The following is a 16,449-nucleotide window of genomic DNA, read 5'->3' as shown; positions in this document are numbered from 1 at the left end:
CTACGTCAGAGAAATAATAAATCACTGATGCGTAACGGTATTAAAGGGACCAAACGATTTAAATTTACAACAAACAAATTAAAGAGACTTCTTAAATACTTGATGCACCTTTATGAGGTTGTGTTTACATCAATTTTTTGCCACAGTATGAATGTGTGTGCATATATGTTTATGCAGACTTTTGGTTAGGGTTGCCACTTGCCATGTCTGCAAAAGCAAAATTCCGGACGGTTTTTAATAAACATCTTTGGTGACACCAAAGTTGGCATGTTGTTACACGTTGTCAACTCAAACTGTGTCGTTTTTGATACAATATTTTTACTATAATAGAGAAAAAAAACGCAGTTTTGCTTCTAAATAAGTTACGAAACAAAAAGTTTTACAAGATCCGGTCCTTTTAACAGAGTATTGTTAGCTATCAATACGCATTGTTTCGCATGAATAGCGTGCATCAAAATCAGCACAGACAACAGTTATAATATAAACCTTCAAGTCCCCCATAAAAAGAATTGTGAAAACTACTGTTGGTTAGGCTACTGACGCTAAAGTCCCAAGCAATAAATGTGTTTTTGAAAATTATTTCCGGACACAGATTTTTCGCCAAAATTCCCCTACTTTTGTAATCCTACTCTGCCTCTGCTGGCACCAATACGGGCCCAACAAGCAAAATATAGAAACTCCAAGCGAAATGTATAGGTGTGCATCAAGCAATTTTCATGTGTACCAACTAAAAAGTTTAATCTACATAAAGCGATATAAGGGAGCATCAGCCGATGTAAATTTGCACCAAGCGACAGGAATAACGTCCAAGTGATGAACAAGTGCACAAGACAGTTTTGGGCGCATAGAGAGGTAGAAAACAAATGTACACTAAGAAATTTCAAAGCGAGCATAAAGCAATAAAAGTGTACCAAGCAGTATGAACGTGCGTGTAACTCAAATTAAAACCAAACAATATAAATGTGCGTAACGCAATTTTATGCTGTAGTAAGCAATGGATACAGATGCACCAAGCTTTGAAGGATACCGGTAGAGCTACCAACGTAAGAACTCAAAGTAGCCGGGTTTAGGAATTTCCTATAGGTGGCGCAACGGAGCATAGACGTTTACGGTGAAAATAATTGCTAAGAACCTGGCTATTGTGAGTTCTTACGTTTGTAGTTCTACCCAGATGCAAGTATTAGGCCTACTCTCTGCGAATGTTAGCTGAAAACTTTTGTAAAATTTAAATTTTTAAGTAAATGCATTTTTAAGGTGCGTCAACTTATAAGCTTTGCAAAAGTTATGTGATCCGGTGGATGAACGAACACCGAGAATATAAAACCAATCAAAATCAACTTTTTTTCAAATAAAACGGTCATTTAAATAAGTTCATGTGCTGCTATGCTGTGATTATTCTCACATTTTGATTTAAAATTTATATCGAAGTCGCTGCTCTGGTGTTTATTCACTTCGCTTATTTAACTTTGTCGAACCAAATCACAAAGCTCTGTATCGTGACTCGCACGCTTATGTGTAGTAGAGTAGTAGACAGTAAAGGCCCATGCCTCTGCAGAAATATAGCGATAACTTTTTCAGTGTGTTCACCGTTCACACGCACTAGGGCTTCTGTAACTGCATTATCTGTATGATAAAATAAAAAAAATGTTTCGCTTTTTTTTCAATGTCACTAGTAACGACTTTGCGACTCGGTGGCTGAGAAACTCTGACCTAACAGATCTGAATTTATTAAGGTTTAATGAGAATCTATAATACACAAAAATAGAAATTAAAATCAACCCCAAACAGGACAATACGATAGGTGGTATAGCAGTGGTTCCCAACCTTTTTTGTTACATTCCTCCCTTTGCCCGTTTTCGAACTATTCATTCCTCCCCATAAGACGAAAAACAAATATAACATGAAAAATTAAAGCAATTTGAAATATACCTTATAATTAGGGAAGTCCATTTTAGAATCCTTTACAACCGGATCCAAATTATAATGGACATCCCTAATGTATACACAAAAATATACTGTAACATTTCCAATGTAATTTTTTTTAAAGTTTTTATGAAATTCCTCCCCTGAACTCATAAAATTCCTCCGTAGGGAGGAATTCCTCCCCTGTTGGGAACCACTGTGGTATAGTGTTACAGAATAAACAAAATAATTTCTAGGTGGCGTTTTAGCATTTCGTATTTTGAAACATACGCTTCAGGGGCTAGCGTTCGTATTGTGGCAAGGGTGGGTAACCGTGACTTGCTATTGCAGCCCGAAGAAGGCGAATTGCTTCGTTAATCACCAACACTGAGTAGGCGTTGTATGGTTCGTCAAGTTGTGGAAAGGTTTGGTCGTGAACAAAACCGACTGGCAAACTCCTTACACACATCATTCTGTCTTCAAGATCGGTTACTTTCACACCCATGAACTTGATGATTTTACGAAGCTCTCCGATTCGGTCATTGAGTAGATCATCGTAGTAGACGATTAGAGCAGCGGGGTTTTCGTTCATGATTACGTAATACATTTCAACCCACTCTCCAATGGCGGTTGTGGCAAAACTATCCCAATCTACGTGTTAAATAAAATGATCAGTGCTAATTTATAATGCCAAAATGGCGTAAACAGCGATACGTTTATCTTTAAGCGTTTGAGTTAATGCTCAAGCCAACATAAGGGACAGTTGCACATCCAAATCGCGAAAAACGTTTCTCGTTTTAAGAAAAATATTCTTTAAATGTAGCCTAATAAAACCATATAGCAAACACCATCTGCTTAACCTTGAATTTCAAAGCATGCGAACACTTTGTCTTCAGGAATAGGTTATTGCTGATGTGTATATTAGATATTGCATTAAATTATAGGTTGCCAGGTTAAAGCGCGACTTTTAAAAGATCGACAGGTGATCGTGGTAATAAATGCGTTTTACCTCTTGGAAACGAATAGGGATTGTTCAAATTCAGTTCTTTCTTATTTACAATCAAGGTAGTGTAGAGTGCCTGCAGAACGTCGTACGGATTGCGAACAAGCATTACTACTTTGGTTCCGTGTGCAAATCGCTCTTGAGTACTGTAGGTAGTGCGGTTAAACAAAATATTTTCCGTTGAAAATTCACCCAGGAAACCTAAATAAACAAACATGTTGAAAAATTCTTTTTTCCTTTATCGTTAACTGTGCCACGCGCATTTAGTGTTATTTACCATGACAATGGCGATATGTATGGGACGTCGAAACGCTGGTATAAAAAATACAATTGCCAGAAGAGCTCTAAAAATTTCATCTCGAAAAAACAATCACCAAATAGAAGGTCAGTGTTTTCAATGCATATACCACCAGCAAGAGGTAAACCTGAAGACCAACAACTTACCGCTATTGTAAATTGACCAGGCTGCCTTTGTACTTGCAGAGTAATAACCAGTTGCCGCTTCCATCATGGACCTCAGCCATGTCACTCCCGATCCGGAGAGTCCTACTAGACTTATTTGCTGTGCATGAGTTGACTCAAAGAACCTCTTCTGTGAGCAGCGCTTGTCTTCTGAATACGTTCTCCACACAGCCACAGGTGCGACCTCATCAGATAAATCTTCGGGATCCGAAGTGCCTCCGATATCATAAGTCGACATTAGTTCGTCATATTGACTAAGACACTTTGCGTCGTCCAATGGATCCGAAAGCAAAAACCTAAAGGTAGTTTAGGGCGTTATTCAGGCTTCCAAAATCTAAAAATATTCACATTATTTGTACTTTCAAAATGTTTTAAGATTGATTTCAGTACAGATCTGTACAAAACGATATGTTTACGTAGTGGGATGATTTGAATGAAAGAAAGTTTTTTTCAAGGGCTTCGGTTAAAAAATTACCGGGCGGGTTTTGACTCTGTGCTTTTAGACATGACTTACCCCTCCGCTGTGTTACCACAGTAACAGTTGGTGTCTTGAGTAACAGCTAGACTGAAGCCAAAAGCCTGACAATGGAGAACGCAATATGGTGGGTTCACACGACTATGGCTCAAGCTCTTTTGGAATATTTTGCGGAAATTTTCCCGGCGATAAAAGCACCCACCGTAGTGTTTTTCATAGACTTCTGGTAGTGTAACAGGGCCTGAAATGTTGTAATATTGTCAGACGAATGTAACAAAAATAAAAAGTCATATTTATTGGACCAATGAAGAAATATATTAGTGTGCATGACTACGCGAGAAACTATTTTTTGTCTTTTGGACCTTACTGCCACCTTTTGTTTGAAAAAAGGCTGTTTAGGGTATAACAGTAAACTTGCAAATATTGTTTCCTTGCAAACTGTGCCGCTGTTAAAAAATATTACTTTGGTGTGACCTAAGCGTCAAAAGCTTAAATAACAATTTTTGTTGTCAGTTTTTGAGAGTACTGCAAGGCTTACCGATCTCGCAATGTTCTTTTGACCAATAAACATCGTAGTTGCTTTTACCACAAGCTTCTTCATTGGAAACGTTGACCTTATCGGGGAACGAAAACGCAGATTTGTTCAGATTGCTACCACAGGAGCAGTTGTTGCCATGGTGAACTGCTATGTGAAATTTTCTGCAACGATAAAGTGATTGGTGATGTCAATCGGCTACAAAGTTGCACACGCATGGAACAAAATTATGGCACGAAAAACTATGCTGAACAAAATGTTATCGGCAGTTAGGTTTCTGGCAAATGTACCTGATGAAACATTTAAATTGACAGTTTCGTTTTTCGACAAAACCTTTGATACGATAAACAGGCTCTTCAATCAAATTCACGATGTCCTTTGCTTCAAAGCATCCAATATGTCGCACTGCAATATAAAACAAATTGCGTAGTTTAGATGGGGGTGTTAAAATATTTTTAAACGGTGTATATCCTATGTACCTTGCGTACCGTGTATGACGCAATTTAGCTTTACAGTTTCGTTCGTGCTGATATATATTTTTATACATACAGTGGTGGGTTAATTTTTTTGTCAGTCGGTTTTATCCCAAAAGTCATGTTTTACAGCCAGTTCTGTTACAAAAAGTCCACTGACAGTAACCAGTGATGCTAACCGGATCCCTAAACTCATAAAATTTCGTGAGGCGGTTCTACAGAACCGGTGCGAACCGGCTGAATCCCTCCATATATATGTATATATGTATAGATACTGAAACGTGTAAACGCAATTAAATCATTTTAACTGTTAATTTTTTTCTTTATTCAGCAGTTCAATGACCTAATTTCGTTTTTACCATTTTTACCATCATTTACCATTCAAACTATAGCCTACTAACCGTTGCAGTGAAAATGCTGATTTTCTGGATCTAGTACTGATATGTAACCATTGTTAAAAAGCAGAGACTTCAAAATCAACCCCAGACTAAGCAGACAAGCTAATAAACATATTGTTTGAAGGTACAAGATGCACTTGCGCCAAAGCGCCTGATTCTTTTCACGTAGCATTTCTTCAATAATAATGGGTCTGCACGCTAGCACCAAAGCTTTCAAAGCCTGTAATCCTGAAACAATGCACACGCACAACTGAAAACACAATGAGGGTTACAAACAGGAAAAGACATTGCTAGCCTGGTTTAGTAGATTTGTTGCATCGTTATGCAACCGCGTTAATTGTTTTCTTTTTTAAAATTGATGAATTATAATGTATTATAATTTTAATGTTATAATCATTTTTGTGCTTTTAAATTTGTGTGAAATCCCAATGAGGACATCACCAAAACGAACACAGAAGTCGTTCACAAATAATTATGACGTCATAAATAATTTGTGGCGGCGATTTCGATTGTTTGTGCAGCCAAACGGCAAAATAGTTTTGTGCGTAGTAACGAACGAAGCCAAGCAGTGATTTTCCGCTGTAATACTTTTTACAGCTTTGTGTCTTTTAGCAACCATTGTGTTTATGTCTGAACTGTGAAAATAACTGTATGAATTGTTTTGCTTTTGACAATCAATGAGTTTTTTGTGCAACAAAAGCGCGCACTACACTTTAACTTGTGACTTCTAGTGTTGATCAAGATCAAGAAACTGAATGAACTGCAAAATTGTACTACTTCTCTGACCAGTGTTTTTGGAAATAATGTACTTCCTTTCTTGCAAAATCATAGTTTTCTTATTTTTAGCACATTTTATTTTTGCACAAGGTGGGTTAAATTTATTGTCTTAAAATTTGATGTATTTATGATGCAATTGATGAAGTGTAATTTGTTTCAGATGTACAAGTCTTTCCTACAACAAACACCGTGAATTTAGAGCAGTTTCAATTGTTGGTCATTAACCTTAATCAGCCCACAGAAATATCACTTAACTGTTCTATCCTGGAAGCACTGAGTCAAGGTTTGCAAAAACTGGACAATTGTTTTTTGTAAAGATTTATGCTCTGACCATAACCATATAAACCAATTTCACTGAAATATTATTTTATTCAACATTGTGCTTTTGTTTATAGATTCATTTTCAAATGATGCTCTTTGCCTTAATGGTAAGTTATGTAATACTAAATGGTAATGATAGAAAAGTTCTAAAATCAACAAGTGATTTATGAAATTTAAGGTGCCCTACCCAATTCAACTGATTGGTCCATCCAAACACCTTTTGTTGTACTTCCGGTAAGCAAAGGTTTAGTTATTAAATATATAATTCAAATTAATCAGTAAAATAAAGAATGCCGTCAATGCTTTTGAAATAAAGCCAAACCCTTTTATGGTTTTACATACAAAATAATAAACACACAGGCTAACCAACTTAGGATTTATTTAGAGTTCAGTATCATTTGCAACACTGACCATTGCTTTAAACACCAGTCCAGCATCTCGATTGATACAAACATTGGTTGTCTGGTGCTGCAATGGAGTTAATTTGAATGCATCAGCCAGGGTAGATGTTGATGTACAACCTAATATTGCAAGAAACAACAACTTTTCTGTGCCAGCCAGAGGTAAAACGTTTGTTTTTTCTTTATTATATACTTGCAAGTATAAAAATATTTATGCATGACAAAAAGTTGACAAAAAATGGCTTAGTTACACTGTTAATTTGCATGTTCGTGAAACTTACACTTTTCTATTGTTATTGTTGCAGTTTCCTTGTTTCCCAATCCTGCATATCAGAACATTGCCCCATGTCAATGTGACTTGGATGTGGATCTTTGTGACACGGACTGTTGTTGTGATGTGGTAAGCATTATGGATGATAAATGACTTGAACATGCAAACATTTTTTGTAAAATTTTAACCAGTTTTCCATTTTTGGCATGTAACTTAGCACATGCATTGGAAAGGAATTTGTGCCACTATCATTGTTACATATAGCTAAATTTGACTGTGTGTTTTTTATATTTCATCTGATTAAAATATCTTTTAGGTTTTAGTATTAATTTGGTCAACTAATACAAATCAATGAAATAATTATTTTAAACAGATGTGTACACCAGAAGAACAGAGCACTTTTCAATGCATTCCTGGCATGTTTGGTGGAAATTTCACTACCGATGATCCACAATTGTGCACAACCCAGCAGTTTGATGTACCCGACTACCATCAATTTACATGCATACAGCGCCTTAACTCTCCAGATCTGGGACTATTCTTTGCTAATGTTACAGGAAGGCAAAGTGTACTAACAACACAAGAAACAGAGTAAGCAAATTGTCTTTGACACACACGCTCAGGGTCAGGTTTTTTTTTAAGGTTTGGTTTGGGTGACCGCTAAGTAGTTTTAAGAGACCGCAAGTGTTTCATTTAAATACCAAAAAATCCAAAGTCCAAATTTTGGGAAACCGCTGGAGAAATTTGGGGGCCGTTTCGGTCCCCAAAACACCTTAAAAAAACACTGCTCAGGGTAAAGGCAAATGTTGTAAAGCAGAAAAGGGGAAGTAAAGAGAAACTTTCTCTTTTGATTTCATAAAAATGTGTTTTGATATCTTAAACTTTAAAATACTTGCATGGTAGTAATTTGAAAAAAGGTTCTATGAGCTTACATTCTGTTGTAAAGATAAATTTATGTTTGTGTTCATTTCCAGTGCATTACTTGCCAGTGCTACCGACTTTGTATTCCCAAGTGTCAGTAATACAGTTCAAGAGCCAATGCAAACTACACCATACCGCAACGGAGATCCTATTATTATTGAAATATTGCTCAATGGCACTATAATCTTTGGCTATCTTACTCTTCCTCAGGTAATGTATCGTCATTTCTTAACATTGTTGCCAATGCCTTTGTCTTGTTTTTACTGCAAAATTTACCTCTTTGTTAAACTGGTAAATGAAAGACCCCTAAGATCTGTTATTCAGAGTTAAGCATTTAGTGAGGCCAAACAATGACTGCAAAAAAATGTATACAACTACCGTTTTTTCATTACAATACTAACAATTTAGTGACCATTTGTTTGTTTTTCAGACATCCTTGTCAGGCCAGTGCTTGCAAAATGCCTTGGTTCCTTTTCAAAATGATTCCTTTGCATATTGTGATGTAACGGTCACAACTTTGAACTGTGCTGAGGGTTCTATCTTGGATTTTAATAATTATGTTACAAACACCACAAGCATCAAGTCTACACCTGGAGGAGAAAATGCCAATGTCAATGTAATTAAGTCTTTATTTGGAGCCCGGTTTGTGTGTATTAACTTAAAACAACAGTTTTAACAGTAGCAACTCTTAACACTTCTTTAGCTTCAGTAATTATTCTGTACCAAACATATGCACCGTTGTGCACTCCCCACTATGTTTGGTTTCATACCATAGATTGACCAAAGATCATAGCATTTCAAATCTAAGCATGTTTGTTTACTAAGGTTTGAATTTCAGGTCACCTACAGAAAAGACACCTCTACCACCAACTATGTGAAAACCAACACTGGCGCTGCAAGCAGCAGTGGTGTCAGTCTCTTCAATTTTACTGGTTCAACAGGTAACTAATTCATGTGTGATCAAATCATGCATGCACATTTATTTCAGCTTCACATAAAACTCTTGAAAACGCAACGCAACAAAAAATAACAAACACAAATGCGGAGAAAAAACGAAAAAATTAAAACAAAACGGAACGCGACTAAAATACACAAGATAGAAATAATATCTCACATTGTTTGTCCTGGCGGTAAAATGACGTAACTGGCGATGACGTACCACTACTACCTTGGTCTGTGGTAACTTGATGACGAACGTCTTGGTCTCGACCGTCCCATATTGTGGTACCCTGACATTCTTGATCGTGCTGCTTCATCCTCCAACTTTTTTTCGTGAGCCCTTTTTGCGTTGCGCGTCATCCCAACCACCATGTTCCGCACCTGCAATAACATGGTTACTTTTTGACTTCGTGTTGGAAAAGATGACGTAGATTTCATGACGTAACAACATTTTGACGAATTTGTCCATTGAAATAGGCAACTGTTCAAAACAATGATTCTAAATCTTTTTGTTAAACCATTTAGCTAATTTTTGCCATCGTTTAATAAAAAACAAAAGCATGCCACTTTCTGTTACAATATGTGCCAACCTATCTACATTCTAGAACTGGGATCTAATATTTAAACTACATTTATTTCAACCTTACCTACCGTATACATTTTGTACTTCTGTACCTATATTGCCAGAACAGGCACACATGATAAACACAACAAGAATAGCAGTTACCTTTTTGTACATGTCGACAATGTCAGGCGCCGGGTGCTTCTTCATGCGCTTGTAGAGGCGATCTCGTACCACAATCATCTCTAGAATCTCGTCAGTTATCCAATCTTTGTGCTTGTGGTACGTGTAGGTGCTACCCTCGGCGCCTGACGACGGCTGTGACTGTATGGGTATGGAAGTATTCTCGCCCACAGAAGCTACAGTAGGTATAGGAGCGTCGCGTTGTACAGCCGTACGGCTTTGTGCATTAGACGAGGCGTTTCGGATCCAGGGTGCTTCAAGCAGGGCGTTCAAATAAGGTGGGAGGTCGGTGGGCGATAAAAACCCTGTATCTCGCGTTGGCGACGAAGGACGAGACGAACAAGTGGATCCAATGTCTGAGGAGAAACCGTCCGAGTCTAAACCACCCGCTGGCGCCTGGCTGCCTTTAAAACATGGTCACGTGAAAGATGCTGATTGGCTAATGTGCGTTTACGTATCACATGCACCCACCGTGACAAGAGCTGCCACCGTCTGTGGACGATGACTGGTAACCAGAATCCATCGACAAGCGAATTCGAGCAGAGTCGTGTTTCTTCTTGTAAGACGGACGGCGCACTGTTGTGTTGCCTGGTGCCCTCGGAACGATCGAAGCGGGGCTGCTATAGAACAACATAAATATAGATTAATGAGTTATTCTTAATCTTAACGCGAACAAGCCAAAACTTCATGTCACTCTTTCTCTTCTATCTGTAAAGCCAACTTATGATGGTGAATTTTCTATGTGACATACCGAACCTAGAGAAATAGGTAAAATGACAGAATGACAAAATAGAAATTTCAGAGTGAAAAACATTAAATAAAAATACATATGTCCTGTGTAGCAATTTCCAGCAGTCATGGATTAATGACCCTAAATCGTCGCAGTCAAAGCATTTACTGCAATGACATAACCTATCTTCATCGTTAGTCTAAATCGTCGGCTTGCATTCCGCCTGTGGGTCAAAATGTGGTAGCCCCAACTATACCGACACTACCACCATCGAAATTTTGTTAACATTCAATTTCAAACCATACCTTGTGGATGACGCAACGGACTCGTCATCAGCGTCGTTATCACTGCTGTGGTTGCTTATAACCGACGGAAGTGAGAGAGGACTTCCCCCGGGATAAGGTGACGGCTTTATCTCTAGTATGTGTCGATGGATGTCCATCTTATGTTGCTGCTGCGTGCCGCTCACCCACATGGGGTTGCAGACGGGCCCTAGACCGACCCCAATACCACACGTTTTATCGGGGCTACTGGACCCGCTGATACTGACGTCATAGTCTGATGACGTGTTGCGGCTACTGGAGCTGTGTGGCCAGGTGCTCTTTGTGGATCTAAATGACAAACTGTCAGTTTGTTTCGAACTGTATGGTCGTACATGAAAACGGGCCACAAGTAAAATTTGATTTTAGCAGAAACAGTCCTTTGGAAATAGTTCATAAGCACCAGTTAGCTGAAACCATACACTCCGAAGACCTTTAAACTACGTTGGTTCATACCTTTCGTCGACCTGGCCGGGCGCCATCACTTCAGCGAGCAGCGCTTGTGCTTCTCTTCCCCAATCGTCTACTGGAGTGGCGCAATCAAAGCAGGCCGTTGGCATATAGGAGTGCATAAAGAGCTTCATGGCTGTCGCGAACACTCCTTGCTCGGGCTGATCTCCACCGCTAGATGATGCACAAGAGCCAGCGGAGGGTGTGGGACTTGGAATGCGCTGGACCGATTGCTGAGTTGGGGGTGGAGGTACCTGAAGTTCCATTGAAAGGGTGCTTGGTGGGGGTGGAAGCTGGGGTTGTGGTTGGGGCTGGATCACAAACCCACCTCGCTGGAAGAAAAAAAAATATTATTGAGGATTGAAATTAACTCTTTCATGCTGTGCTTGTGTTAATGGTTTAAAGCTCCGCCCTACTAAATACCAGTGAAAGATTGTAAACTAGGGGCAGTTGCAAAAAGTTATTGGAAAGCTTAAGTAAATTCTACACAAGCTTGGAATCCAGAGCGCAACGTCTTCTAAATCTGTGTATTCAACAATTGCAATTTTACTGGAAATCCAGGTTTGGCCTTACCTTCATTTTTTCAAACTCTTCATACAAGCGGTCGAACTGGGGAAGTCTGGTTTGGGCGCAAATCGGCGGCGGAAGTGTCATCGGCATTGCGACGAAAGCCATGTTTGTGTCAGAATTGTATGGAACCCCACCTGTTCCGCATTGCTGTAAAGTCTGAAATAGGCAAAAATATTTTAAATAATGAAATGTTGACTGTTGCATAATGGAAAAACGAATCTCTGCAGTTTGTGATGGGGATTTGTACGAAAAAACAAACCTACAAAAATGATTTGCATCAGAATTTTTGTCAAAAATTTCAGTACAACGTTTTGTTGACCTTCATCGCTGGTTGTTGCTGGCTACATGGCGCCACCATGTGACCGCGACCCATTGACGTCACAGCTCCACCAGTTCCCAAAGACGTTCGCTGCGAAGCGACGAAAGCGTATGAAGCTGCGGCACCACTGCTGCGGGCCCGAGTAGTGGGGGGTGCAGGGGGTTTTCGGGCCAACACCCCGCGATTCTGTCGATTGTAGGGGGTCACGTGACTGTAGCCTCCCCGGGTACGGAAACGCGACTCTATCGCCATTTTCTAAACAAATAAAATTGGTTGTCTAATAAGTCACGTTTAAGAATAACATTGATATAAAAAACATCTTGGTTTGGTAAATCATTTTTTCATGATTTAGGTTTTTCTGGACAATGAAAGAATGTTAGCAGAGTTATGCGGTTGGTTTGTCGTACAGCAATTTTGATTTTTCACAAAAAGTAAATTTAATAAATATTTCTAAATCATGATTCAAGCACATATGTCTGTAACGTTTTTAAGAAAATAATGCAACTTCGGTCACTCTGACTTACCGTTAAGTTAACAAGGTATGCAGTACCTTAAACAGGTCAGTAAAATTTGCCGGTTGGTATCTGAAATTGCGGCTTTTTGATAAAACTCTCGCAATAAGCCTCTCCAACAATCAGTAAAACTTCTCGGATGCAGTAAAACTCGTGCAAAAGAGCCTTGAAAAATGTCTGTTCGTAAATGTAACTGTGCAGTAAATACGTACAAGTAGTGGACAAGCTGCGCTCCAGCATAAAATCCTCGCTAAACTCAAGAGCGTCCAAATAAAATATGACAACGGATTCGGTTTGCAACGTTTACAAACGGCCCAAGCGTTCCACGTGTACGTATCAGGAATGCGCGGTGATTGATCAAAATCGCGCCTCTCGAGTTTCAACGTTTGTCCCGCCGATTGCAATCAACGCCGCCAACTTTGAATTTCTTCAGAAGTCTAAAGCAAATCCACGCGCGTCTTTAAGCCTTGCGTTAAGGGCCTGCCTATTGTTGTGTAAATGCTGTGCATGAAGGTGTTGTTTTATATTTATGTTTTTCTTCAAGACCTGGAAGTATAATTATGGAGAACACTAGAATATTTTCAAAACCGTCGGTTGTTGGTGCTTGAAATTTTAAGACAAAAAACAAACAAACAAACAATGATCACTTGATATTAGTGGTAAAAGATACACATTTGTGCCTCGTTTTATATTCGTTTAAAAAACTATACATTGTATACAACGTAAAAATTTTGTTACTCTTGTTCTTCACAGGTGCAAGTCAACATGGAAAGCAGGCATAGTATTAAAACACTTTAGTAATTTGCGTGCATTGTTTAGGCACGATCGGTCCAGCAACAAACGTAGTTTCGCCAACAGTGGCTGGTGCGACTTGCAACAATGCGGTGGTCAGTGTGACGTATTTTATCACGTGGGAAGGAAATCGTGTGACAAACGTTGATGTTGACGTCATCCTTGCCGATGTCCCGTTGACTGGAACGCTCCCGGCGGAGGGTAAGTTATTTCTGCAAAGAAATTCATTCTTGGTGCTGTAAAGCTCAAAGCATAAAATAAATTTAGACGTTTTTGAAAATCTTTTTGTGTACAGCTTAGCGATTTCAAAACGATCATAAGGGAAGGTAATAGAAACAAAACCCAGAGACGGTTTATTTGGTGTTAAAAGTTGTTAATATTGCGAAAACATTTTACCAAAATGGTTGGACGAATAACAAGATATGTGACCACATTTTCCTTGTTGCTGTATACAGCAGAATATATTCTGTTTTAAATGGTTTGATTTAGTCCTAAATGATTGCAAACGCTCTTCTGAGAACACTGAGCTGATTTGGGTGGAGCAGAGATTTTTAACCGGTGTCATTTGGCTTTAAATGCATTTAAAACTTTTGATGTTGCAACATAGCGATCTGCAAACATAACCTTTGTACTATGCTACTTCTTAAAAATGTCATGTTTAGATACTTTACTGCTATTATTTCTGACAAAATGCGTTTTAAATCAGTTATAAAATCTGCAAGTCAGTGGTTAAACACTAGAAAACCTACATCACCATTTCCATTGTATTAGGAACACCACCCGACAACATTTTGTCTCAATCGTTCACTGTACGATCAAGCTTCATCAACCCACCCACAGTTCAACGTTCGGGCAATCCTGGCTATGACGTTGGTTTACCAGTAATAAGCGGAAACCAAACTGTACCTAATGCAATCGTTGACACCACGCAAGGATTTAAGATATGGCAACCAGGTATTTGTTCTTTCCAGTCAATGTTTTTGTTTGGTGTTTGCTATTATCGAGGAAATGTCTCGTATTAAATCGTTATTTGACGGCCGTTAGATGGCGTCGTGGAGGTTGTGCAAACATAGAAGGGTTGGTGATAAATGCAGGAAAGCATTCTTGGGTTCGTTTGATTTCAAAGTTAAATTCATTTACTATGAGACGGCATTTATAGAAAACGTTTGGTTTCAGCAGCGCTATTACTTCATACCAACTGAATAGACTCTTTAGTTGTTTGCTGGCGTTGGCAAATTGTGATTGACGGCATTATGTTTGTTTGACTGATTTACAGGTGGTACTGTGACTTTGCTTATTTCGTTGAAATCCACTGAATTGTAGGTATACCCCCAAAACATTGCTTGGTTGTTTGAAGCAAGCTGTATATGTAGAATCTGTATAGTAGCGCTTATACAGCAATTTCGGGCCATATATAAGATTCTCTTCCTTTAAAGAAGTTAGACATTTCACTGTGTAGCTTTCTACGTTCCTTATAAAGCGAAGACGTATAAACGCTTTACGCCCACAAGACAGGCTTCGTGTAATTGGCTCCTTATGTGTTGGATACATTCGTCATTTCAGAAACGCCCAACAGCCCGGCAGGCGCAGCAGCCTCATACGCGTTTATTGCGCAAAATCGGCATTGTGCTGCGTTTTGTTTGTGCGCAAACTCGCCTAAGCCGAGCCTATGCCCACGTGTGCTCATGTACAAAACAAACGCATGCGCCCATGGCCAAACTCACAACAGCTATTACGCTATTGCCCTTTTCAGGTTTCACATTGAAGCTGCATTAAACTTTAACTTGCCATTCAAGCATTACAAGCTCCGTTCATTGCATAGGCTTCAGTTAGGCCCGGCTGTAGCGACGCCATCAATAAATATTATGGACTTGTCTATTTCCGTCTGTTGGTAATCCGGCGGTCGCTGCACGTTTTCGCCGCATTGACCGCAATTTGTCATGCTCCTGTATGTCACCGCAGCTATAAGCCGTAAACACTACGCCAAGCCGCGACGACGTTTCGCGACACCAGATCTTTCGGTCAATAATTTGACTGGAGATGACAGGCGGTCTTGAAACGGGATCAAAAACGTTTAACCTAGTTATAAGAAAATGGCTCTTTCTTGTGGAACTCTGCTTTTAACTTAAACATTGTGTAACGGAAGGTCACACAATCGCATAAATTCATGTAAAGTTGTCCTTTTGGTGCTGTACGATATAACATTGGTCAAATATGTTGGTCATTAAATTTGAAAAACTGACTCGAGATCCTGTGGAAAGTTTGTTCTGTCTCGTTTGTTAATACTACAACGCAGCACATTGCACCGATGTGATTGACTTATATTTTACGCAAACCCCTCTAATCCAACTATGTAGACCCGTAAGGCTGTAATAATTGGTAATCGATTGTACGAAATTGGGGTAATTGTCCTCCCTATGTGTGTCAAACATCTTACATGTACAGTTTTTACCCACGTTGTACCTTTTTGACCCTATTCAACGCCACAAAATTGCGATAAACTAAAGAAGTAAATTCGACAAAAACGCAATGCAGACGTCATTCTGTTACCACGCAACCCAATTGCACCCTGCATCGGGGCACGCCTGTATAATTTTGGGTTCACCCCAACCTACGACACGACTCAGATTAAAATTGCAGGAACTACTGTGTATATTTCAACCTGTCAAATATACATGCCTGTCCCGCCTAAAGCATCACTCTTATTAGCTTATTAGGATGTGGTAATTAACTCTTACTATAGGGCGTACACTCCACTCAAACCACAGTACATGGGCCGTGGAGAAAATTGTTTTCACATTAATTGCTGGTGTCCTGCATGCGTCGATTTCCACCCACATTTAAATGGCCGTTTTCTGCTGTGGTTTAAAAGGTTGGCTTTCGGTGAACCTGAATGTTGCACGCATATTTCCACGGATGACGCAACTTTTCACTCTTTGCGTTCGTGCAAACTTCTTAGTTTTACTTCTGCTATTTTTTAATCGCAAAAAGTTATGTCTGGATTTACATCTCACAAAACGGACACTATTTTTGATGTTTCAAACGTTACGTCATACTGCTAGGTATCAACTTTCGGTTTTGTATACCTCCTCTTTTGTGACGTCATAGACTCTATGACATAGAGGGTAAAAAT

General features: G+C 39.2%; 3 protein-coding genes across 5 annotated transcripts in view; 1 reads left to right on the top strand and 2 right to left on the bottom strand.

The window, feature by feature from the left end:
* Positions 1 to 1,711: 1,711 nt before the first annotated feature.
* On the bottom strand, positions 1,712 to 5,532 carry LOC145209176 (sialate:O-sulfotransferase 1-like). Its single transcript, XM_080079435.1, has 7 exons — positions 5,252 to 5,532; positions 4,668 to 4,782; positions 4,381 to 4,541; positions 3,882 to 4,083; positions 3,350 to 3,663; positions 2,912 to 3,106; positions 1,712 to 2,553 (listed from the first exon to the last, which is right to left on the bottom strand). The coding sequence occupies exons 1-7, from the start codon at positions 5,418 to 5,420 to the stop codon at positions 2,204 to 2,206; spliced, it is 1,506 nt and encodes a 501-aa protein (XP_079935561.1). The 5' UTR covers positions 5,421 to 5,532; the 3' UTR covers positions 1,712 to 2,203.
* A 261-nt stretch (positions 5,533 to 5,793) lies between these two features.
* LOC145209172 (tectonic-2-like) overlaps positions 5,794 to 16,449 on the top strand; it is a 40,268-nt gene continuing 29,612 nt past the window's right edge. Inside the window, exons 1-12 of the mRNA XM_080079429.1 lie at positions 5,794 to 6,115; positions 6,186 to 6,308; positions 6,421 to 6,453; positions 6,525 to 6,580; positions 6,732 to 6,909; positions 7,053 to 7,147; positions 7,392 to 7,609; positions 7,993 to 8,149; positions 8,370 to 8,555; positions 8,778 to 8,880; positions 13,344 to 13,517; positions 14,088 to 14,270. Coding sequence (XP_079935555.1) covers positions 6,052 to 6,115; positions 6,186 to 6,308; positions 6,421 to 6,453; positions 6,525 to 6,580; positions 6,732 to 6,909; positions 7,053 to 7,147; positions 7,392 to 7,609; positions 7,993 to 8,149; positions 8,370 to 8,555; positions 8,778 to 8,880; positions 13,344 to 13,517; positions 14,088 to 14,270 — 1,570 coding nt within the window. The 5' untranslated portion in view covers positions 5,794 to 6,051. The remainder of the gene's footprint in view (positions 6,116 to 6,185; positions 6,309 to 6,420; positions 6,454 to 6,524; positions 6,581 to 6,731; positions 6,910 to 7,052; positions 7,148 to 7,391; positions 7,610 to 7,992; positions 8,150 to 8,369; positions 8,556 to 8,777; positions 8,881 to 13,343; positions 13,518 to 14,087; positions 14,271 to 16,449) is intronic.
* Positions 8,900 to 12,822, bottom strand: LOC145209173 (uncharacterized). Of its 3 annotated transcripts, none has more exons than XM_080079432.1 (8): positions 12,537 to 12,822; positions 12,013 to 12,267; positions 11,697 to 11,849; positions 11,130 to 11,455; positions 10,659 to 10,964; positions 10,095 to 10,240; positions 9,606 to 10,027; positions 8,900 to 9,259 (listed from the first exon to the last, which is right to left on the bottom strand). In XM_080079432.1, exons 2-8 carry the CDS (start codon positions 12,262 to 12,264, stop codon positions 9,104 to 9,106), a joined length of 1,761 nt encoding a protein of 586 aa, XP_079935558.1. In that variant the 5' UTR covers positions 12,265 to 12,267; positions 12,537 to 12,822; the 3' UTR covers positions 8,900 to 9,103. The 3 variants fall into 3 exon arrangements, with proteins under 3 accessions (XP_079935558.1, XP_079935557.1, XP_079935556.1); XM_080079431.1 differs by having other exon boundaries at positions 10,095 to 10,243; positions 12,563 to 12,821; XM_080079430.1 differs by having other exon boundaries at positions 10,095 to 10,243; positions 12,537 to 12,820.

The sequence above is a fragment of the Phallusia mammillata genome, chromosome 1, assembly GCF_965637545.1.
Source record: "Phallusia mammillata chromosome 1, kaPhaMamm4.hap1.1, whole genome shotgun sequence".
NCBI classification, from domain to species: Eukaryota; Metazoa; Chordata; class Ascidiacea; order Phlebobranchia; family Ascidiidae; genus Phallusia; species Phallusia mammillata.
The sequence above is the reverse complement of the archived record's forward strand: the minus strand, read 5'-3'. Positions and strand labels throughout refer to the sequence as shown.

Excerpts from the sequence above, each read along its gene's own strand:
- LOC145209176 (XM_080079435.1), bottom strand. The coding sequence starts at position 5,420 with ATGCTACGTGAAAAGAATCAGGCGCTTTGGCGCAAGTGCATCTTGTAC. Across the intron at positions 3,107-3,349 it reads CTGGTCAATTTACAATAGCG|GTTTCCTGGGTGAATTTTCA; the intron begins GTAAGTTGTTGG and ends TTGTTTATTTAG. Across the intron at positions 2,554-2,911 it reads TCCCTATTCGTTTCCAAGAG|ATTGGGATAGTTTTGCCACA; the intron begins GTAAAACGCATT and ends TTTAACACGTAG.
- LOC145209173 (XM_080079431.1), bottom strand. The coding sequence starts at position 12,264 with ATGGCGATAGAGTCGCGTTTCCGTACCCGGGGAGGCTACAGTCACGTG. Across the intron at positions 10,244-10,658 it reads TCCGTTGCGTCATCCACAAG|CAGCCCCGCTTCGATCGTTC; the intron begins GTATGGTTTGAA and ends GTTGTTCTATAG. Across the intron at positions 10,028-10,094 it reads CGGTGGCAGCTCTTGTCACG|GCAGCCAGGCGCCAGCGGGT; the intron begins GTGGGTGCATGT and ends CATGTTTTAAAG.